Source organism: Oryzias latipes, chromosome 1 (genome assembly GCF_053564925.1).
Source record: "Oryzias latipes strain Hd-rR chromosome 1, Olatipes_Hd-rR_3.1".
Taxonomy (NCBI): Eukaryota; Metazoa; Chordata; class Actinopteri; order Beloniformes; family Adrianichthyidae; genus Oryzias; species Oryzias latipes.
In genome coordinates, this window is record NC_136237.1 from 2,150,628 (window position 1) to 2,175,218 (window position 24,591).

At 42.1% G+C, this 24,591-nt stretch overlaps 2 protein-coding genes and 2 long non-coding RNA genes across 4 annotated transcripts; 2 read left to right on the forward strand and 2 right to left on the reverse strand.

Moving 5' to 3' along the window:
• The first annotated feature begins 82 nt into the window (after positions 1-82).
• On the forward strand, positions 83-6,539 carry LOC110015675 (uncharacterized). The gene is made up of 2 exons (XR_002290930.3): positions 83-330; positions 5,765-6,539. It is a non-coding gene; the product is annotated as an uncharacterized LOC110015675 (long non-coding RNA).
• dnajb1b (DnaJ heat shock protein family (Hsp40) member B1b) lies at positions 700-4,365 on the reverse strand. The gene is made up of 3 exons (XM_004066317.5): positions 3,953-4,365; positions 1,472-2,064; positions 700-1,381 (listed from the first exon to the last, which is right to left on the reverse strand). Exons 1-3 carry the CDS (start codon positions 4,161-4,163, stop codon positions 1,148-1,150), a joined length of 1,038 nt encoding a protein of 345 aa, XP_004066365.1. The 5' UTR covers positions 4,164-4,365; the 3' UTR covers positions 700-1,147.
• Positions 6,540-7,989: 1,450 nt separating the features above from the next.
• On the reverse strand, positions 7,990-12,103 carry LOC110015671 (uncharacterized). The gene is made up of 3 exons (XR_002290925.3): positions 12,012-12,103; positions 11,902-11,925; positions 7,990-9,971 (listed from the first exon to the last, which is right to left on the reverse strand). It is a non-coding gene; the product is annotated as an uncharacterized LOC110015671 (long non-coding RNA).
• tecrb (trans-2,3-enoyl-CoA reductase b) lies at positions 9,210-24,020 on the forward strand. The gene is made up of 12 exons (XM_004066316.5): positions 9,210-9,402; positions 13,358-13,408; positions 15,458-15,509; positions 15,636-15,680; positions 17,747-17,850; positions 18,894-19,009; positions 21,465-21,570; positions 21,642-21,714; positions 21,803-21,846; positions 21,981-22,038; positions 22,235-22,323; positions 23,230-24,020. The coding sequence occupies exons 1-12, from the start codon at positions 9,388-9,390 to the stop codon at positions 23,401-23,403; spliced, it is 927 nt and encodes a 308-aa protein (XP_004066364.1). The 5' UTR covers positions 9,210-9,387; the 3' UTR covers positions 23,404-24,020.
• Positions 24,021-24,591: the final 571 nt, after the last annotated feature.

Below are 24,591 nucleotides of genomic sequence, written 5' to 3' on the forward strand. Positions count from 1 at the left end.
CGGTTCTGGCATGCTAAAGTTGGTTTGGAATGGAAACTGTGGAGCTCATCTTGTCAGACGTGTGTTTTTCTCTGATAGGAAGAGTTAGCTCATAAAGTCTTCAGTGTTCCAGTCAGGTTCCTGCAGCGATATCTGTGTCCCTCACAACCTCTGCAATGCAAGCAGCCTGGGGCCGTCGGAGACGGAGCTGGTCTGCTGACTGTCATGGGTGAGCGAGGTCGACCCAAGGACTGCTGCGCTCGGCGTGACGCTGCTGCCGTTCCAACTCCAACAAGGCTTGTGGAGGCTTCATCCACCTTAATGCGGACGAAGCCGCTTTGGGAAATCCTGGTGGGTGATTTTCCAGGAGCTGTGGATCCAACAATTCCACATGACACGCCCAACCAGAAATGGCTATAACCATGTCTGGTTCGGTTCTTTCCTCAAACTATGAGAAGTTTAGCAAGAACTGCGAAAGAATCCAGAACTCAAACATTCCAAGGCCAAAAAGAAAAACGTCTTCGGAGGAAGCGTCTTTGGACCCGGCTTCACTTAGGATGGTTAAAGTCCGGATGTGACCCGAAGCCCCAAAAGGCTTACGGTAACTTTTGATGGTGGCAGCATTTTTAGAATTGACATTTGGTAAAGTTGAATTGAGGATTTCAAACAGCCAAAAACAAAACAATGGGTTAGCAGGATGGTAAACATTCACCAAAAACATTTTTTTTAAGTCAAATCAATTTAATGTCACCAGAAACAGTCGTCATTCTTTTTCCTCTCTATAAAGACACTCAACTTTTGGTTTCACAACCAGTCAGTTTCTTCTGACTGCTGCTCCGTATTCTAGAGCAAAAAGAACGTTTTCCAAAGCACACTTTCATGTGAAAGTTACCCAACCAGATCACCAATGCAGCACACATCTCCACAATTATAATTCAGAACATTCAAAATAAAAAGATAGTTTCATGTTTGAAACTCTTAACAAAAAAAAAAACCCTCTCCACATAGTCCATGTGTATTTATTTATCAGGAAATATCATGTCACTCAAGTCAAAACCCCAAAATTCTAGCCAGTGAGGAGCTGAACGCATCATCAACCTTCCTGAACATCTGTAAGATAGTCAGGCTACAAATTGGCAACTTCCTGTAGGTCCTTTCGTCAGTTCGCTTAAGATGTTGGAAGAACCCGAGCAATGGTGTCCCGAGTGTTCTGGCTGAGCCGCTCTGGGAACTTCACCTCATACTCCACTATGAGGTCCCCTCGACGGTCAGGGCGTTTGGGATAAGGCAGTCCCTCCCCAGAGATCCGCCGCTTCATTCCCGGCTGTACGACCTCTGTAGACGTGACGGTGACCGTCCTGCCGTCTAGCGTGGGCGCGCTGACTGTGCAGCCGCAGAGAGCCTGGTGGACGCAACAAGATGGGGGGTTAAAAACGGTTGGACTCAAACCAAAAGGTTGGTCGGGTTCGTTTTAGCAGAAAATCTGACTTACGTCTCTGAGGGAGACCCGAGCCGTGTAAACGATGTCCGAACCGTCGCGTTTGAACACTGGATGCGGCTTGTCCTTTAACACGAATACAACGTCCGCTGGAATGTTTCTTGGAGTTTCATCTCCCTCTTTAGGAAAAGTGATCTTGGTGCCCTCTTTCCACCCTTTCTTGATCTGAACTTCAAGTATTTTCTCCTCAGTCCGTACACTCTGACCATCAGGATTCAACCTCTTGCGAGAAATTTTCATCTTCTTTGTGCAACCATTCAGTACTTCTTCCAATGTGACGCGTAGATCGTGAACCACGGGTGGGTCCTGCTGCTTCTTTACAACACTGGTGTGGCCTCCCATTCCCCCCATGCCGGAGCCAAAGGGGCGCTGGAAGCCGCCCATTCCACTGCCCCCCATCCCGAAGCGGGCGAATGGGTCGTCTGTGTCCATGTCCTCGTCCATTCCTCCATTACGCCCACCAAAAAACTGTTCAAAGGGGTTACGACCCCCAAAAAACTCTGCAAAGATGGCATGGGGGTCACCCTGGAACGTGTAGTGGAAGGTGCCGGGACCTCCGCTTCCTGGAGGACCTCCCCCTTTCAAACCTGGTAGAGAGAAAGAAAACAAGAAGAGGTAATGAATAAAAAGTGACCACAGATGAAGGCGGGTCAGAAAATGTCATTTTTAATGTGAGGGGGCACACTTGCACACGTGCATACACCCACACAAACACACACACAGTAACTATAGTTGAATCCTTTGTCTGCATGTAAGAAATGGAGCGAGTCAGATTGACATTGGTTTAGTTCCCGCTCCAACCAAATGAAGTCAATACAGTCACCATTTTTTTTGTGACACAGGCGTCGCCATGTTGGAGCCAGAAGGCATCTGTAAGCACCGATTGATCCGAGTCATTTTAAGCTGACATTTCTTTGGCAACCATTCTCGCCGATCAGAAGTGAACTTGTTGATAGGCCCATTGACTGTAAATACTGGACACACTGACCCCTCCTTCCTGGCGTTCCAAACAGGAAATACCTGCCAAAAGGCCAAAAGCCCGAAGATTTCTTGAGAGAAATAAACAACCATTGAGCATAATAACCATTCTCGGTCTGATATTTTTTTCTAATCTGCTAATCCTACATTTTTATGACATTTTTCTCCAATGCAAATTATAAAATAACCAATCAGATGCCTCAGTAAAAGCATGTGGTGCCCGCTGGCCCCCACCTTAACCCACTTTCAGTGGAATGGGTGTGAACTTCACACAAGCCTACACCTGAATGGTGATGTCATTGCCATAGAAACGTTGACTCAGACTACGGTAATCACAGTCTGGAGGCGCCGGTACAGCGGAAAAATGGCAACTGAATTCATTTCGCTGGAGCCAAAGTTAAGGCATTTTCTACCCCCACTCAATCCATTCCCCTTTATACGGTCAATGGGTAGGCCACACCCCTACCACTAAAAGCAGGTTTGGAACAATCTGTCAAACGCTTCAAATGGTCAACGTGAGACCACCTATATAACTATATAACTTATATACTTAAACTACAGAAAAACTATCATGGAAAAAAAAAGAGGATTATCAAGAATGGTTCTTCTGACCAATAGAATGACAGCTGTTTATTTCTCTATTGAAGTCGATGGGATTTTAGCTTCCTGTTTGGCCCACCAGGGGGGGGGGGGGGGGGGGGGGTCACTCAGTCCAGGGGGGTGTTCCAGAAAGCAGGTTCTGCTAGCTCCCACGGTAAGTTTAAGGCTAAGGAAGTTGATAACCTCAGCTTTCGGTTCCAGAAATGGAGGTATGTTTCAGGGTAGGTCAAGTTGCCATAGCAACTCATGCTCTGAACATAACCTGGTCTGGAGCAGGTTTAGTTGAAGGTTAGTTTGTTTTCAGAGAGGTGAAGTAGTATGGCGTGTCCATTTGAAGATGATTTAGTGGATGAAGAAGCTCAGATAATACTTTTTCCACCATGAGAGGGTGATGAGACCCCCCCGGTCTTTTGGAACCGACATACCCAGAGTAAGCAAGTTCAAGCCGATTTCAGCCAGAGTTCAGGGTTAAAGTCTGGGGAGTTTAAACATGCTTCCTGGAATACCCCCCAGGTGTCAGATCCAGTCAGCAGTTGAATGCAACATAAGGCTTGGAGCCCTCAGGACATCTACAGCAGACGTGAACATGTTTGGTACATTCCATCCAGGAACATTCAGATGCTGTGACGTCATCTCAGTTGGACCAGTTCCTGTCAAACTTCACACAAATATGCGCGCGCGGGGGGGGGGGGGGGGGGGGGTACCAAACCATTGCTGCTACAAACGAGACCAATGTTTACACTACAACTGTTGGACAAACACACATACAACAAAGATCTAACTGTGATTTAGCGAGCAAATGTTGTCTACCCAGAATGCACCTTGGTCAACAGTGTATATTACCGTTATTATGGATGCGATTCACGCACTAATATACACCGATGTAACGTTACATACCTTCTTCGCCGTAACGGTCATAGACGTCTTTCTTCTTCGGGTCGCTTAAAACGTCGTAAGCTTCGGCAATCTCCTTAAACTTGTCCTCTGCGCCCGGTGACTTGTTTTTATCGGGGTGATAACGCAAAGCCTGCTTCCGATAAGCCTTCTTTATGTCTTCGTCTGACGCCCCCTTTTTTATTCCCAAGATTTCGTAGTAATCTTTTCCCATTTTTGCAGCTCAAAAAGTACAAAATGCTAAAACAGAAAAAAAAGGAAACTCTACGGACGTCCCTCTACGTACTTCTCACTACTTCAACGACTCACGTAGTCAAACTCCGCGTGCCCTAATATACAAGCATGGAAGGTTCCAGAGTTTTCCATAAAGAGCTTGCAGTTTCTCCACTGTGACGTTGACACAAGGACACGCCCACTGGGACGTCATACCGTGGTGCTTTCATGGGCTGTTGGAGATATTCCGAAACACAAGCCATTCTCATCTAAAAATAAAAATAATTCCGCAATCCTTACTTTTCTCCTTCAAAATTCCTAACAGGAAAAATATCTGACAATTTAAGTGTACATGAATAACAGCAATCCAAATTCCACCATCTCTAGTTCAGCTGTGTCTCCTCTCTTAGGTTATGTGTCATGTCAACTTTGTTATGCTAATGTTCCATCTGAGTACGCAAAAAACAAAAATAACAAAAACAAACACGAAATGGTTTTTTTGTCCAAATTCTACTGAAAAACTATATAGTGCAGCTCTATGTAGTGCCTGAATTTTAAAAGCAATTCAGACACCATGCTCACCACTTATTTTTGAACAGCAGATATGATGTCATCTATGTCATGAAGTATGAGCGTTTTGCAACAATTATTTATGAGTCTTCTGAAAATAAAAACGTTGATGATTTAACCAAAAAAATATGTTTAAATACATTTTTTGGGCAAATTCTGTTCCAACGCAATGCATTGTGGTCTATATTTGCTTATCTGGTGAGCATTGATGCTGCATTTCGCAGAGACTTCTTGGACATTTCTAGAGCACTGGGGGTGTTTCGGAATTCCTTCACTACGCACTACTGTATATAGTGCGTTCAAAATTTCTAGTGCTGTCCGAATCTACAATTCCAAAATCCAGTGCCCCAGAAATTTCCCAGAAAAAACCAGTGTGCATCCATGCTCACTAGATCGGCAAATATAGACCACAATGCATTGCGTTGGAACAATATTTGCAAAAAAAAAGTATTTTTTTTAATAAACCATCAACGTTTTTATCTTCAGAAGACAGTGGACTCGTAAAACATTCTTATAAAACGCTCATATTAATTAGATTTTAACTTCATGACATACATGACATCATATCTGCTGTTAAAAAAATGTTTGCAGTGAATCACATGTCACTTTTGTGAATTTCCCCGTCGTGGGACAAATAAAGTTAACTAATCTAATCTTTTCTAATCTAATAGTTTTTTAGTAGTTAGGGGGTTAAGGTAGGAATTCTGACACAACCTGGATTTTGGAATTGTAGATCCAGAAGGCACTACAAAATGTCAAACGCACTATATAGTGAGTTATATTGTAAGTAGGGAAGGACACAGCCATAGACCATGGATACAGGGGTCATAGTTTGTCTGTTCCTTTTACATAAATTAAGGTTCCAGCTCAAAAAAATACACAAAAATTATATTTAGAAATATTAGAATACTGTGGATAAACCACCATTTACTTTTGTTTTTGCAAAAAGATGAATACATATATTAAGATTTGATTATGAATGATTGCGAATCAAAATAAGTGTTTTTAAAATGATTTGTCCATCTTCAACAGTCTGGAGAGGGTCCAGGTCCTGCTGGACGATGAAATCTGCATGTCCATTCAGATCCTCAGCAGAAGGAATGCTGAAGTCTAGAACATTCTGCTAGACTGTTGCAATGATTCTGGATTGAAGACAGCAGGGACACCAGCAACCGGCGCTGGACATTGCAGCCCAAATCCTGACTGACTGTGGAGATTTCACTCTGGACCTCCAGCAGCTTGGGTTCTGCTCCCCAACAAACCCTTGATTCTCAAAAGAAAGACACACTTTCATCAGAAAACAGGTCTTTGGACCTCTGGCCAACAGTCCAGTCCTTCTTCTCCTTGTCCCAATTGAGACGTTTGGTCTGGGCTCAGAAGTGGTTTGACCTAAGGAACCCGGCAGTTGGAGCCTGTCTCCTGAATGTGGTTTTTGAAGCTGTTCCTCCACCTCATTCCACTCTTTCTGGAGGCCTGCAGGTTCTTGAATCTGTTCTTTTGATAATCTGCTGAAGTCCGGTCGTCTCTTCTGCTACTGCATCTTCTCCTGCAACATTGTGTCCTTCCATCAGACCTTCTGTGGATCTGCTCGGACACAGCGCTCCGTGAACAGCCAGCCTCATTAGCGAGGAACGTAAGTGACTATGAAGGGGATCAATGATGGTCGTCTGGGCGTCAAGTCTGAAGTCTTCCACATATTGAAATCATCTGAACCAATTTAGTGACATTTGGAGAACCTCTAAGTGCTTTGAGTTTAGCAGATGATAAGTTGGTGAAACTCGGTTTAATACATCCATGTGTGGCAACAGATTTCTCCACTGTGTCTTAATTTTTAGAAAAAACATTTTTGTGGATTAGTGAACTTGAACCTCAAATTTATGTCAAAATGAAGAAATGAATTCTTAAAAATCAACGAAACAGTGGATCCTGAATCCATATTTTTGATTTTTTTTTTATTTTAAATGTTTTTTTTCAAGCAATTAAGGCAAGAATAATGCATAAAACAAGACAATCAGCATTCATACATTCATTCAAAGACGTATCAAACTTAGGATAATTAGACATTAAATTAAATATTGCTTAAAGGGAGTGGAAGGAAGCTAATTTATATAATCCCACCCTCTTCTACCGTAACCATTTTATGACATGATTTATCGATATCCAGTTCTTAACTTTTTATCAGACAGAATTAAGTATTAAGTATCAATAAATCAACGATGAATTACTTAATTATTATGTCCAAATAGACATAACTCTATTTTGGAAATAAACCAGGCAAATGCAGATCACTTATCTAAAATAAGTGCAGGTTATTTTAATTAGAAAAATCATGACTATGATCAAAAATAAACCTTTATCAGAAAAAATAGACACAACACTGTTCCAAAAATCTTCATAGCATGTGCAGATCAAATATCAAGAGTTAAAAATATGTGCAAATTATTTTTCAGTAAAAAAAATCGTGAATCCATTTTTGGGGCAAGTGAAGTGATATAATTATAGATCAATCACTTTAACCATCTTCAATTATTGATTAAGCGATTTCATTATTATAACTATGAGGTAATGCTGTGAATTAGAAATGGTTCCATATTCTGTCCAATGTCCAAGGTTGGTATTCCATCTTCTGCTGATTGACAGCCATTCTTCTGGATTTAACAGAGTTAATACGTTTATTTTGCTTTTAGGTCTGCAGACATTGTTTGTCAGGGTCCTTTTCCTTCTGCAGCTGTCATCAGCGGCGCTGAAAGTTGAGGTCAAGTTGTCTGCAGGTCAGAACTCTGCTGAAAATCAGGGCCACTGATGACTAGAGATAGCGCAGATCCCAGGCGCCTTATTTCTTGAAATGATATTTGTCTCTTTGATTTATTCATGCATTTGTTAGCTCAGACGTCTGTAAACAAAAACTTCTTAAAGACAACCAGAACCTAACCTTGGACTGGTCCGGTGCACCGAGTGGTTTAACGAAGATTCGTTTCTGACCACAGAGGTAGCAAAATGACACTCACCTAAACTGTGCGAGTGTGCCTCTAGCCTCAAGACAATGATTGATTTGTACTGGGAAATCATCCAAATCATGCATTTGTTCCACAGAAATCAGGTCTGACTCCAATTAATATTGTGTTTCTGATGTTTTAACACGATCTTTGAGCATTTTTCTGGTGTTGCAGAACATTTGTAAAGAAAATTAGGCTCATGATTGCATTTCTAGGTCTTTCACCAAACAAATCATTGTGAATCAGGAGCACACAAAAAACTGCGTTTTGAAACCGATGATATTTATTCTGATCATCCACCTGCAGACAAACAGATCCATGAACATCTTTGTTTTCCTCGTCTGGGCTGGAATCTGGATCAGAACTGTACAACTGGATAGTTCGGATATTGAACACAACTTTGTTGCACCACTAATGTTAGGTTAGGAGTTGTGAGGGGCTGTAAGCTAGCAGGACAGAGTGTAAACAGAGGGATCATGGGAAATGAACGCAGGCTTACTTGTCCCTCAGACTCGCCAACAACTCAAAGGGAAATTTCTAATGAACTCCTACCGCTCTGCAGAAACTATGGCTGTGTCCGAATTCCCGCCCTAACCCCTAACTACTAAAAAACTAGATAGTGCAGCTCTATGTAGTGCCCTGGATTTTAAAAGCAATTCAGACACCACCCTCACTCCTTTTCTTTTTTTTTTTAAATCGCTGAATATGATGTTATCGATTTCACAAAGTTAAAATCTAATTGATATGAGTGTTTTGCAGTGATTATTTATGAGTCCACTGTCTTCTGTAGATAAAAACGTTGATATTTTATTTAAATATATATTTAAATACATTTTTGTGGCAAAAAAGGTTCAGTCGCAATGCATTGTGGTCTATATTCGCCAATCTAGTGAGCATCGATGCACACTGGTTTTTCGCAGGGAATTCTAATTCTAGGGCACTGGATTTTGTAAAATTGTAGATTCAGACAGCATTAGAAAATAGCAAACGCACTATATAGTGCACTACATAATGAGTAGGGAGGAATTCGGCCACAACCTATGTCCTAAAAAACAACACGGATCTATTTAATTTTGGCTGAAAGCATCAAAACCACAGTGAAAAAACCCTGAGAACACTTTGAAAATAGACCAGAAGATGAACTGAGGGCAATCTTGAGTACACTGACTGTTTTGGACAAAACCCGATGAGCAGTGATTGGTCCGAGTCCACTCGAAAGGTGAATAGGGAGAATGTGTCAATCAAATGTTGTTGAACGTTAGACATGGATCCAGCAGGCTCCGCCTACTTTTATTTAGGTATCTGATTATCCAGTTTATAACTTAGATAACGCTCACCACCGAAAATATCTCGTTAAAAAAATGAGGATTATTAAGAACACATTAAAAGGGGGGGGTCAAGCAAGAGTGGTAATTCTGACCAATAGAATGAGTAATCGCTGTTCCACTTCCTGTTTTGAACGCCAGGGGGAGGGGTCACTCAGCACTTTAATGCCATTGGTCGCATCGATCGTAGTGTGGGTCTGTGTTCCGTCTGAGGCTAATGCTGATTGGCTGGTTCGAGCGCGTGGTCGCTGACAGCGCTGTCCTGTCCGGTCTCTCATTGGAGGTTTGAGCGTCACTCATCCCGGTGGATCAGAGAGCTTTGCTAACCGCCAAGATGAAGCACTACGAGGTGAGATTCCACTAAAGTCCCGTCATATAACCTATTCGTAATGACGTAAAGCCTCTTTTCTGTGTTCTCCGAGCAGGAATCCGGTTTTATCCGAACGTCCGCGCGGTTCGCTAAGCAAACGCCGCCTCTGGCTCGTTTCTGGGGTCAGTTCCGCGCTAGCTTTGGTCGCAGACCCTGCCCCCCCGGCTCTGGGGGGGTTGATGTCAGCATAGACAGCATGTATAGAGATATATGTCCGTGGATGTCAGCCTGTCAGTCATCTCTGCCCGCTGACTGCTGCCGGCATTCTTATCGGGTTCTTGCTCAACAATGTCCCAGGTGAACAGGTGTAGGTCCGTGCACGTGTCATGTGCGCACCTCTCCATTGACATGATTGTCGTCTTTGGCGTCGTGCTCAAACAGCCACAGACCGTTGAAACGGCGTCGGTGTTGAGGAGATTACCGTGATTCCGTTTCATAAGAGCCTTAAACCCACCGGACGGGATCTGAAGCAGTCAGTCTGACAGACTGGCTCAACCGGAGCCGTGATGCTGCCACGCGCCGCTGTGCTCTGGACTCCTGAGACACACCTGTAGATAAGAGCAAGTCACAGGGAAAGGTGACAGAAAGCAACAGGACTTTAAATTGTCTGAGTGTGAGACCCTGGTAGTTAACCAGTCGTAAACTATTACCAATAAACATTTTTTACATTTTTTCATATCAGTTTTGATCCAAAACTCTTATGTCTGAATTCCCGCCCTAACTACTATAAAATTATAAAGTGCAGCACTAAGTAGTGGCCTGGATTGGAAAAGCAATTCTGACTCCATGCTCACTACTTTTGTAGCGGATATGACGTCATCAATCTCGTTGATTACTCATGAATCCACTGTCTTCTGAAAATAAAATATAAAGGTTTATTTAAAAAAATATATTTAAATACATTTTTTTGTCCCCAACGCAATGCATTGTGGTCCATATTCGCTGATCAGTTTTGGAATTACGGTTGTGTCAGAATTCCTTCCCTACTCACTACATAGGGCGTTCCCCACTCTGTAGTTCTGTCTGAATCTACAATTCAGAAATCCAGTGCCCTAGAAATTTCCCAGAAGTCTCTGCAAAAAAATAGTGTGCATCAATGCTCGCCAGCAAATATAGACCACAATGCATTGCATTTGAACACTTCTTACCAAAACAAAATGTATTTCAGTGTAGTTTTTAAAATAAAATCTCAATGTTTTTATCTTCAGAGGTGAGCATGGTGTCCGATCTGATTTGAAAATTCAGGGCACTAGTTAGTGCACTATGTAGTGAGTAGGGAAGGAATTCGGACACAGTGGCTGTGGAAGTGGGGCGTCCAAACAGTCCATTTTAATCTCATTTGAAAGAAAATTTGATCTGCTCTTCTGCTGTCCAAAAGGCAAAACTCTGTAGATGACTGGATCTCTTCTAGTCCCACTTTGATCATCTTTTCATCTTTTTTTAAACGTTCCCAGTAGTCTGTAAATTATGATTATGTCATTTTTGGACTAAAAACCTGTTGTTTTAGGACTTTAGGAAGTTTAAATTTGCTCTATTTTTACTGCTAGACTCGTTCTCAGCAGAAACTCTGGGATCGGGGCCTGAAGCCCGATCAGGACGGCAGTTTTTATGTTTAAATCAATTCTTTGTTCTTCTTTTAAAACGACACGTTTTGCACACATTCTGGCGGTGCAGGATTTGTGTTTTCTAAAATGTCAACCAGAGAACTGCATGATGGGAAAAAAAGCAACCAAACATTCAATACATGTTTTAGGGAATGATCTTTGAGCATGAGGGAGACCTCTGATAATCCAAAGTGAATTTAAAGTCCGATCGTCTTTTGATCCATTTTCAGTCTTTTAATTGGGATGATGAGGTTTTTAGCCAGAACATCGTTTCTGCTCTTGATTTACAACTATTAGAAAAAGGAAATACTCAAACGCAGATTTAATCTAAATTCTCATCAGAGAAATGCTACATAAATATGTTAAAAACACAGAAAATACAACATGTATTGAAGTGAGTCTTTCAGCTTAAAATTCTAAGGAATTTTTTTCCAGTTGGAGCCAAAAGTTAAAGGAAATAAATACAAAGAAACTTCAATGTAACAAATTAAGAAACAATCATTTTAGAGCTAACTATTTAGTTCTGAATTTCAGATTTGCAGTACACTAGTTCTAATTTTATTTCAACAAATGTTTAGTTAATTATTCTACCTTTTAGTGGTTGTTTCCATTGTACTTCCTTAATAAAATGAAGCGGTGTGGTCGTAAAGAGCCCAGTTTAAGACGTACACAGGTGTGAAAAACAACGGAGGCAACATTTGACATGAAAGTTATGCTTGTATTTGTTTTCTTGTTAATAAAATGACCATAAATAACAGTTTAGTCATTGTTATTCTAGTCTTTTCTGTCTTTAAGCTAAAGTTAGATGATGAAAGATACAGAATTGCAAAAAAACCAGTATTTTGTTTTGGTGACAGAATTAAAAATAACTCACCTATTTCTTTTTCTTCTATGAACACTGAAAAACCAAAGAGTCAAAGAACATTGTAATGTAAATTATTATGTATTACAAGATTTATGACTGCTTACATAAAAAACACTTACGGTTTCATAAAAGCAAAGCTGGAAATGCAGATTTTGCGGTTATTCCTCAGCGGCTGAACCGGACTTCAGTGTTCCCAGCTTTTATATAGACGGGAACGCGGGGGGGGGGCGGGACAGCATAGCAGCTATGTGACACCCAGAGACTGGAAAGGGTTCAGGTCTCTGAAGACTCCACTGGGGTGTCAGGTGTCCTTTTCTCTGTTTGGATGAGTGAGTAGGAAGCGGAATATAAGATGGATTGACCGTTTCCCAGAAGTCATAGCTTTCTTTAATCTCTGAGAACGTCAGCTGTTATTGTCTGTCTGTGTTTGCTGGAAAAAGGTGAATCTGCATCAAACGTAAAGGCCCCATTGATTCGGTTTTAATGTGTAGCATAATGGAAAAGCATACAGTCTTTGTGACTGAGACCCAAGCTGTGGAGTTCACTGAGAAACGTCGATTGTCTTTGGTTGGGTGTCTTTAATAATACACCTATGATATCACTGCATACATCTGTCTGCTGTCTGTGGGGACGGGGGGGGCGTTTATATTTAGCTGAGGAGCAAAAGACAGGTTCAGATTAGTAATGGGGGGCAATGTTTGCCATGTTTTCTCCCCCTCGTCCTTTCACTCTGCTGGACGTGAAGACATCTCCGGGACGTAAATATGTCTGCTTTGGGGACGCGTCGCATTTCAAATCTGCAACAGGAAGCTGCACGCTTCACAGCTAATGAGCATGTGCAGACCACTGCTGTCCTTCAGGGATGCAACTGTTGGCACACTTTTTAATGTTTATTTATTATTTTTTTGTTTATTTTAATTATTTTTTATTATTATAATTTTAAAAATATTTTTTCATTTATCAATTTATTTATTTATTTGTTTTATTTTATTTATTTCTTATTTATTTCCTTTTAGGGTTGGGGTATAACTGGAGGCACACTTTTTAAAATATATATATTTTATTTTATTCATTTATTTTTATTTTAGGGCTTAACTGTTGGCACACTTTAATGTAAATCTTACACACCAGATGTGAAAGAATGGGTGGTGGGGTGGGGTGGGGGGGGTGACGTAAGAGGGAGGGGCAGGAGGAATGCCAACGAGAGATTTATGTCCACAGCTGAGGTCTCCCCCCTTTTCTCTGTGGATCGGAAGTCAACCTTCAGAATAAGGGAATGAAGGACTGGGCGTAGGGAGGAGTTCAGCCAGTAGCTGGAGGAAAAGTAGGGGACATGGATGCCTTAGCTCTCGAGGCCAGTGGGAAGAAGTCCAGCAATGCTGGGCTGGGGGCTCCGGTGTCGGGGGCAGCACCAGCGAAACGCAAACAGGCTAAAAAAACTAAAAAGGCCGTTGTTTTCTTTGAGGTGGAGATCCTGGATGCCAAGACCAAGGAGAAGCTCTGTTTCCTGGACAAGGTGAGAAACAAACTACAAAGAATGTTTCAAGAAGACTTTTATCTGTACATATAGTCTAACAAATGTTTCCCTGATTAGTAGTTTCCTTGAATTAGCCATGATAAACAGGTGGGATGGTCACATGGCCCTCCAGAACAGCGAGACCTGGAGTATAGTAACCATTAAATACTTTTACACGGCAGCGTTGTTCATTGCAGAAAACCCTCACTTTATCACAGTTCACCTTTGGCAGTCTTGCTGTTTTTTTCAGCAATCTTTAACAGTGCACTCTGTCCTGCGCCCTGATTGGCTGTAGATCATTGTCAATCAATCTCCTCTGCATCTTGTCTCCTGTACAGAATGTCTCCATTGTGCCACATTTACACAAATCTTCAATCACGATCTCATTTTACTACCAAAGTTTAAACTTTAAGAGTTTAAAACAAAAGAGAAAAGAGTGAAAATGTTTGTGTCTGTCTGAGAAAAAGCATCTAGTGAGGAATTTAGAATATTTACACAAAATAAAAGATAACTACTTTGACAATTCCACTTATTGTGGGTAATTTTGTAACCCACATAATAAACGAGGCACCACTGTATTTAAATGTACTTCTGTGTTATTTCTTTGTTATTTTTTGTGTACCTAAAATACGAGAATGTGGTTTTCCAACTATTAAACCCCAAATGTTAACGGCATCTGTGTTGTGTCCCTCGATAAATTTGGAGACAGCATTGAAGTTTATCAGCTGTAGCTTTGTGTTTTCATGGCTCATGCTGTCCTACAACTGTGTGAAGGCCGTGTCACACAGCCGCTACGTACTTTTGTGCACATTGCACGGATGAATATCGGTCATATGTGAATATACGTGGAAAAAGTGAGAAAAGTTGTGGTCTTTACGTGAACTTTTCAGAGATGTATCACAAATGAACCACATTAAAACAATGGAGGAAATACAAATAAACCACGCAAAGAACACGGAAATCAACGTAGAAGCCAAACATGGCCCAAAATTTTTGGACCAGTTATGTAATTTGAACGTTATATGTGCCCAGTATACACAATACAAAAGTTATTCATCGTGAAAAATCTCGGGGAAAGACACAAGCACACGCATCTCATAAAAATCAAGCACAATTCTGTAAGATTTACGTAATATTTGCGCATAAACTATGTAAATTACGCATAAACTAAAAAAATTCTAAACTAAATAACATTCTCAACTGACCAAAATTCTGAACAGCTCAAAACCGAATTCACGTAAAGATCCGTCGCCCGAAACCCTTGATGCACACATCGATGAATGACGAACGCAAGAAACACGTTTGAATTACGTTGATCACTCATGGATCACGAAAGAACGAAATTTCATATGTGGACAAAACGCCAAATGCACGTAGCAGCTCTGTGACACGGCCTTCAGATGGATCCACGAATCCGTCTTATAGTCGTCTGCATCGGGATGGTTGGCGAAAGGACCGTTTATTCTGAAGTTCCGTGTTCATGGTCGTGTCAGCCAGCTCACTCTTGGGTCATTAGTGACCGCTCCGGATGATACAACAAGAGTCAGTGCCATCAGTGCCGCCTTCCACCTTGTAGAGAGCTCAGAGGAGTTTCCGTGGCGATTACCGGTACATTCTTCGCCTAACCACGTCTGAAGGGGCCATCTGAAACAAAGGACATATGTAGGTGTGGATCAAACTAGAGGACCCCAATGGGTCTAATTTTCTAAATTAAACATGTAGAGCTGATGTAAAATGGCTAATGTTGATAAAAACTTAGTTCCAACATCCAGCCTGGGTGACCTGGTCTTGGACAAATAGAATGGTCTTAGTACAAATTACCTTAGGAATGAAACGAATAGCCACTGGATATTCTAAATACAAATGAATTGATTAGAGGCCATAGGTTCACTTCTCACTGGAGTTTCAGCAATCAAGGAAATACATTCAGGACAGTTACTGCTTTACATGCGGATCTCTCTGTTGCTTTTATATGGATTCAGCATAATGTTTAGGTTTCCTCACAGGTGTGTGTTGGACCTGTACACACTTTTTTATTTATCTTTTTAGGTCGAGCCCAATGCCACCATCGGTGAGATCAAGTCCATGTTCCACAGAACCCGTGAGTACCAAGTGTCTACAGTTTCATAAATCCAATTCCACATCAAATAAAATCCTTCCTACATGGAGATACATTGTATTAGTCTTGTCTTTAAATGCCTGTAAAGTCTTTATCTGCCTGTTCCAGATCCTCAGTGGTACCCAGCCAGACAGTCCATCCGTCTTGACCCGAGTATGTCATCTCCAAAGTCATTGCTATCTTTTAAACTCTCCTGTTATACTGAAACGTACTTTTTCACTTTGAAACTGTTCTTGCTTGGCTTTTGTACCAACATTTAAAAAACACATGTAGCACCCCACCCCAACGCACTGGTTTATATTACAAAACTACTGTTTGGGTCAATATGACCCAGTCGACAGAAGAGAACTCAAAGCGAGTCACAATCATCAAATTCTATTTCTGTCTTTGCAACCATGAAGCTACGTCCACACTGCCTTCGGTAACACGCCACTTCCAATGAAAAGTCTATGTAAACGTGAGTAAACGCGCGTTTTGGGCTTCCACCTTCAAAACTCTTGTCTTTACGCGTGGCTACACAAGTTTCTACGGCCGTTTTCGGGCTCTACGCACAAAACATGTGGTCGTTAAACGTGCAATGCCAATTAAACCAGGTCGTACTCTGACCAATCAGGGACTCAGATTACGTGGGGAAGTATGGATTTGGTTTAGCTGGTGAACCCAGACAAGGTGACGGGCCAGATGACGTCTACGTTTGTTTTTCAAATATAGATCGACCAAGGCCACTCTCCTGACATGATGGTAGTCTACACCCGCCATACCAAGGAGGCTAGCAATGAAACAAACCGATTCCCCACCAAGCCTCCTCCAACTTCAGGTGGCGGACATGTGCTAAAAAAACAATAGAAAAAACAACAACAGAGGAAGAAGCCCCTCCCTGCTCGTCCAGTGTGAACACCATGGACTAAATGCACGTTTAAGAACGAACGTTGAGTGTGTTCCTGAACGTTTGTAAAATGCCCAGTGTGAACAAAGCTTGAGACACAACCCACCTCTGTGTCACACTTACACACACACACACACACACACATACATTGATACAATTTAGAATTTAGAGAGTCCAGGTGTTGTTTTGACTTCAAAAAGGAACCATGTCAGTTCCTCTGGACAAACTCCGCCCACATTGCGCTGCCACTCAGCAGGGAAGGCGTAGCACAAACCAGTTTTTTGAAAGGAAGTCCTACCAACGGCACACAGAGGTTTAGAACAGTGAGACGTGTAAAGATGGCAGACCTGGAGGCTCGGAGACCAATCACTGATCAGGACGGTGAGGTAGAGGAGGATGTCTTTGACGATGAAGACCATCTTAAAAATAACTTCAGAATCTGATGACTCTGATTATGAGCTAAATGAAAAAAAAGGGAGAAGTGGAAGCACCTTAAAGAAAATGGACTTTCATGCATGTTTAGGCTCCTCATCCTGGCTGCAGTTAATTGGTGAAAGGATGAATTAACAGCTAGAAGATATGTTTTATTTTGATTCTTCAACAGCAATTTATAAAAAAATGTAAATAAAAACAGACTTTTAGAAATTAATTGCATTTAAATGTATTATTTATATGTAAGACGCATTTGGTTCGCATAAGTGAACCCGGGATTGTTTCTCCTGATAATCCAGAACTAATTTTCGGTCTGAACACACCCAAGCGGACCCTGGTCCGGGACCGGAACCGGTCTCATACCCGTCTTTTGAGGTGGTCTCGGTTAGTTTGAAATCGTACAGAGCTGCGGTTCGCTCTGAGTTTCCTCAGTCTGGTTCAACACTTGGACCAAAACAGCCACCGTAGCAGAGCATTATGGGATGTAAACACAGTAGCGGAGCCACGATGAGACACAGCAAGTCATTAAAATGTGGTCGGATGAACGCAGACTCGTTAAAATAACTTGTATTAAGCGAACTTTATCTGGAGCAACAGACTTCTACCGTCTGGATCCTCTCAGTGGCCGTAAAAAGTGAATTATTCTCATTGACACATCTGTAAAGTACAAAATCAAACCAAATCAAATGTTTAGCAAAGAAGATCATTTATAAACAATGTTTTTAGGAACGTTTTGGTCTCTGATATTTTTATCTAATCAAACGTGTTCCCAGGTCAAATTGACCGGAGAACGTCCGTGGTTTCTCTCACAAACCAACGTAACAGGAGGGTTAAAGTAAATCTGGAGCCTTTTTTTAACATTTCAGTCTCTTATTTGTCCACATATTTCTCTCTGCTTCAGAGGGGAAGTCTCTAAAGGACGAGGATGTTCTGCAGCATCTTCCAGTGGGAACCACAGCAACGTTCTACTTCAGGGACTTGGGGGCTCAGATCAGCTGGGTTACAGTAGGTGTTGCACACAACACCCAAACTATGTCGGGTCCACCAACCTTAACAAATTTAAATATGTGGCAAAACAAGCAGAAGAAATCAAGATAAACTATATGAGCATTTACCACTGTGAAGGAATCAAAGGTCACTGATGTCTGAAAATCCAGTTGTTCTCTCACTTGAAAAGTAGCCACATGAAATCAAAGGTTTTGAAGGTTAGACATGGGGGCCGGCAGGCTCCACCTACTTTTATTGAGGCATCTGGTTGGTCACTTAATATCTTGAATAACGTGAACTAAAGAAAATATCTGCGCTAGAATGGTTGCTCTGACTAGTAGAACAGGGGTGTCAGAATCCAGGCATTGAGGGGCGTGTCCTACAACCTGCCATTAAAGCTCGTTATTGGCCAAACACACCTGATCCAGGTAATCAGCAGGTGATGAGGCGGGAGGCCGGCCCTCCAGTCTGGAGTTTGACGCCCCTGAAATAGAAGGACTGACTGACTGAAGGCTGTTATTTCTCTGTAGACATTTTTGGGATTTTGGCTTCTTGGAGCCACTTCCTGTTTGGATCGTCATGGGGAGGGGCCACTCAGTCCAGTCTTCTTAAGCCTTGTTTCCACTGATCTGGTCCAGAACCAACTATGCTGGATCAAACCGTACCATTTTTGGGCCCCCGTCGGTTGTCGGTCCATAGAAAAAAATGGAACAGAGCGGTGAGGGCGGAGCTTGAAACCCGTTGATTGGCTAAAGGTCATTACCAAAATCCACAGCGCCAAGAAAGCCGTTTCCTCTTCGCCGCCTGTGATCTTCTCTCAAATAACGTTAAATGTTTTGTCGATACGAAGAAACAAAAGCCATGCGGCCAAAAATGAGCTGGAAACGCTCACCTGAATTACCTGGACTATTCCAAACCGGACCGTACCACTCAAAGGAAATGAGACTCTATACAGTCAAGGTTTATATCTCACATGACTGACCGGTTGTGCGTTTTTAGAACAAATGTTTGTGAGTATTTCAGACTGAGAGCTGCTCCCCTAACATGTTTTTGTTTTTCAGGTTTTTCTGACAGAGTACACCGGCCCTCTGGTCATCTATCTGCTCTTCTACTTCAGAGTTCCCTTCATCTATGCGGCCAAATACGACTTCACCACCAGTAAACACTGGGTTGTTCAGTAAGCCACTCTATCAAAGTATTAGAGCTCTGGTTTCTGCTTTAAATCTGCTCTAAGAAGTCAAATGAATTTTCTTTTTCTTATATAAATAACATTTACTTTTGTTTTGTACCCTTAGTCTTTTTTATGTAACTGTACAAAAGCACAAGAAGTCTGTTTTTTCCCTAAACGCTCATGTTTATCGCCAAGTTGCATATTTATAGCCGTCGTTTCCTCGGTAACCGCCGTGCAGCAGGACTCTGCCGTACCAAAGTAAAAGTGTTGAACCTGACGTTCATACAGACGTTTAAAACTGGTCAGAGAAATCTAAAGTTTGAATCCGTGAACGATCAGACAAGGAATGCAAAGAGCAGGACTTCCACTGTTTCTGCCTCTTGTTGCTTGGCTCCGCCCTCGTAATTCCTGACCAATGACTGAAGACGCATGGTTTTGTTTACAAGTTTAGGTTTGAAACAGGAAAGTCCGCCTGACTGGCAGTCTGAAGACGGACCTGGGTTCAGGACTGGATCCGGACCCTCAGACTAGCATTATGATGGCGTGCCTGCCTTGCCAAGGTCTCATAGGCAGCTTGCAGAATTGCACACAATCCACATCCATTATTCTTTAGGGTTAGGCACGCATACTTAATGGTTTCTCCTTTCCATTCGTCTTGTTCTACTTTTCTGTCTTTGGAAAAGCCGTAAACTTCAGCCACACAGCAGTTTAAAGACGGAATGGATTTGAGGAGAAAACCTAAAGTTCTGTCTGCCTTTCCTGCTTCTACCTGAGATGAGAGAGCAGGTAGACTGAAGCACATCTGACAGCCATATTTCTATGGTTTTTTTTACCGTTCTTGATGTTTCAACAAAAAGGATTAAACACTCAGAAAGCATTGGGGTCTTTGTCGTCTTGATAAACAAAAATTAACAAATTGTTGTTTTTTTCTGTGTTCCACACTTTTCCAGCTTCAAAGTTCTAAATACTTTGCTGGTTCTTTTGACAGCGAGCAGAAGGTCTCAGTACTGAGTGGCTCATATTTCTGGCCTAGTCTGTGATCAGCTGGTGACCTGTTTATGTTTTAGCCTACTTAGAATAGCCACACTGGGCTCCATAACCCAAATTACTACTGTGTTTGCTTTCAGTTGTGTCTGTGTCTATAGTTATAGTTTGTTGGGGGGGGGGGGGGGGGGGCACATGGTTGAGCCTATTTATGCCTCAGTCCCAACTGCCTTTGCAGGGGGATACAGTCTGTCTGCGGGCAGGGGGGGGGGGGGGTCGATGATCGCTCAGTGAACCCGTCAAGAGAAAATCCACGTCAGTTTGTGTGCACGTCCGTCCCACAGACACGGATCACGTGCACAACCCGTGCGTGAGGCATGTGTTACCAACGAGTGGAGCGTGGCGTAAAGACGCCGTACGACATCATCACCCATACGTCAGACGAACGTGGAACTTCCATTATCCTTACCAATACTTTAGACACGCTTACCACCAGTGATGGGTTAGATGAAGCCTCATGAAGCGTTTTGGCACATTGCCCAAACTGGATTGATACTGTGTGACTCAATACTGACTCCTGCTGGACCAATAACGTCATTGCAGGCAACCAAGTTAAGAAACTCTGCTGATAGACACAGTATATTTAATCTAAACACAATATTTGTCATAGTAATTCCTCTTTGCCATGTCTGGGTCTATAATGCCTCAGCATTGAGGAAGTGCTTTTAAGTTTGAAAGTTCTGCAGAACAAATGTGACATTTAACCCCCAAAACAGGAAATGATTCATTTCAAATAAAGTCCATTTGAAATGGGATTCTATTCTTCTAGATCGTGCAGAAACAGACGCTGTTTAACTCTATTAAACTCACCGCTGGACTGATGTAGCACCCAAGCTACAGTAATGTAACTGAGAAGAGCCGGTTATTTTTCAAAATAAAACATTTTTCAAAATAAAAGATAGCTTAGACTCATAATAACTCTAAAACGCGAAAACCACCCAAAGCAAATTTTTTTTTCTGCAATATCAAAATCAGCCAATAGGGCAGAAAACGGCAGAATCTGGTCACACTGCTGGTAGACGCACTTCCTGGTTTGGCTCCTCTGTGACACAGCGGCGTATCGGTCACATGACCTCTCCTGAAGCGAAACGCGCACACACACACGGTTTCACTTTATGAGCTCGACGCGTCAGTGTTGCCGGGCCCGTCACTACTCGCCACACGCACAAAAATGGTACGTTCCATTTTCATGACGTCCCTTCAGGTGGCGGTACGAGCACTCCTCTCTGCGACCCTTCAACCCAAAAACCGTCGGGCCGTGCATGTGAATAAGGCACAGGTTGGTCCGTCCTTTGTCAGGACCAAATGGAATCAAAAACGGTTTACTTTGTCAACATCGTCACTTTAGTTTTCCCTCCACGATCCACTGTTCTTCTCTTGAGCGTGTCTGAGCTGCAGTTGTGTGTGTTTCCTCCAGTCTGGCGTGTATGTGTCACTCCTTCCACTACATGAAGAGGCTACTGGAGACCCTGTTTGTGCATCGCTTCTCTCATGGAACGATGCCCCTACGGAACATTTTTAAGGTGAAGAATCACACAGACGCTCGGCTTTTGTCACCAATCCACTAAGAATCGGCTTTTTTCCTGTTTTGTAGAACTGTACCTACTACTGGGGCTTTGCAGCGTGGATGGCTTACTACATCAACCACCCCTTATATACCCCCCCCAGTGAGTGCACATTGATTTGACCTCGTAGCAGTTTGTGTTCCGCTTCTTTTATCCGTCATGTTTTTTTAATTTCTTAATCCTCTTGCAGTCTACGGCGAGCAGCAGATCCGATTGGCCCTCATCCTTTTCTTGGTAAATTAATAATTTCTAACAATATGCTTTCTTCCTAAGATTCAAAAATAGGCTGATAAATATTCAGATTTCACATTTTAATGTAAATACTCTATGCTTCTGGCTGATTGTTTGTTTGTTTGTTTGTTTGTTAGTTCTGTCAGATTGGCAACTTTTCCATCCACATTGCTCTGCGGAACCTCCGTCCACCAGGTAAACCCCGAGTCGTGTCTGCAGGGCGTGACGTTCACCCTGTCGTCAATGTTTGTCACCTAAAACGCAAAGAATTTGCTGTTGAGTCCATCTCAATCAAAGCCTTTATTTCCCTAAATGCAGTTTTTACCAGAATAAAATAGTAATAAGTAGAAGAAACCAGATTTACTGTTTTAATTTTTTTTCCTGCATTAAGGTTCTAAGACCAGAAAGATTCCTTATCCGACCAAGAACCCCTTCACCTGGATCTCCCTGCTGGTGTCCTGCCCAAACTACACCTATGAGGTAACGCCTTTTATTTTGTTGAAGGTCGTGCTCCGATCATCCGATGATGCGAGCGTTCCCAGTGGTCTTTTAGCTATGACGATGCCGTTTTTGGCCATAATCCCAAACCCCGTGTCGTTTTCTAGGACATCGACTCTGTATTGGAAATTCAACTCTGAGTTGTGGGCGGGACTTTTTTTTTTTAATTTGTTGCAAATTCTACGGTGGCCGAGAGGTGCGAGACACGGTAACATTTAAGATACGACAAACTCCGGTACAAATGAACAAACACTGAAACAGCAGATAACAGAACTGATGACAGAGTCATGATAACACAACCGCAAATTATGGAGCAAATGACCGAATCACAAAAAGCAACAAATCCCGTTACAAATGACCAAATCCAGAAACACGACAATGAGAGCGGAGACACGGCTTCTAACGGAAAGAGACGTATCATAAAACCAACAGTGTCTGATTATTGAAAGATATTTATTACTGTTTTACTCATGTGGACATTTTAAATACATGAAACAGTCCAAAAGCATTTTTTAGAGTGTATTGCTATGATAAAAATGACAACAATGTTTAGCAATGTCAAGTATTCCTTTTCTGTTAGCAGTCGGCCGACGGAAAAGGAATACCCTTAATACTATTTTCTGTTGTAGTATCTTAAATGTAAACGTGTCTTGTCCCTCTCAGCCACCGTAGTTTCCTCTTCTCTGAATCCACGTCACAAATCCGATCTTTTTCCAACAGCATTTTTTCCGTCTGCTCCTGATTCATCGCCATTTGAATAAAAAACACAGTGAAATGCGGTTTTAATGCACATTTTCTTCCTAAATGTCCTCCATCATGGGCGTGGGTCTTGAAGTTATTTTTCTGAAACCAGTTGAGCGATACGAACTGCGTCTCCGTTTCCTGCAGTTGGGCTCCTGGCTGGGCTTCACCCTGATGACCCAGTGTCTCCCGGTGGCCTTCTTCACTCTGGTGGGGTTCATCCAGATGACGGTTTGGGCCAAAGGGAAGCACCGCAGCTACCTGAAGGAGTTTCGAGACTACCCTCCTCTCCGCTCTCCCATCATCCCGTTCATCCTGTAGCTCTCCTGCGTCTGAAACGCTCTCCTTGATTCCAAGATTGACACTGAAGCTAAGGACTGATTATTTAGATCTCGTGGTTTTGTCCCCTCAGACCAGATGCCTGGCTTTTCCCTTCAGTCCTTTTTTTGTAGTTCTAATGGAAAAACCTAATTTCCTGCAGCGCGCTCAAACCTTTTGTGAATGCTTCGTTGAATTGTTTTTTTTTTGCATTTCATCTGGTGTACAATGTAAAGCGGTCCATAACTTTATAACTTTACTCTATTGTACTGGGCTTGACTGTGATCTTTAATTGTTCTGTTAAAAAAATCCTGTCTGAAACAATTATAGAATTTATTCTTTTAATGTTGAAGGTAATTTATTAAAAAGAAAAGATAGCAACATTATTTCATTTTCAAATGTCCATCTTAGCCGTTTCGATGTACAGTGTTCCCTCGTTCTATCGCGGTTCACCTTTCACGCTCTTGCAGATTTTTTACAGTGCAATGTTGCATGTTTTTTTTAGAGTGCACGGTGTTCTGCGCCCTGATTGGACTGTCAGTCGATCTCCTCTGTGCTGTCTCTGCTGCACATGATTGTTCAGTTTTCCAGATCTACATAAATCTTCAATTACAATCAGATATTTGTCTCCATCCAATGAACCTGCAATGATTTTTCTCTGAAGGTTTGAACTCTGGGTTGAAACCATTGACTGTATACGAGAACTGGACTGAGCGAGGGTGACATCATCCAGAGAAAACGGTTAACTTCTGCCTTTAACTAGATAGTCAATTCAGTCCTTTTTTTTGCGATTATGGATGCCGCCATGGCAACCACTCTTAGGCTCCGCCTACTTTTAGTGAGGCACCTGATTGGTCAGTTTATACTTGAACTACAGAAAAGAGGATTACCAAGGTGTTAAAGGTCAGAATGGTTCTTCTGACTAATAGAATAAACAGATTTCTCTATAGAAGTCTGTGGGATTTTGACTTCTTGGAGTCATTTCCTGTTTGGAACGCCAGGGGGCGGGGCCACTCAGTCCAGGTGTCATATAGTCCGAGGAAAGTGTGTAGTGAGGAACAGTATGCTCCTACCTACCTTAGAACGTACACCACACAATAATTGAAGAAACGCTGCACTTGGAATACTTTCCATAAAGAGACATTTGTCAGAAAATGTTAGTTTGATCTGACGCCGCTTGGAACTGAAACG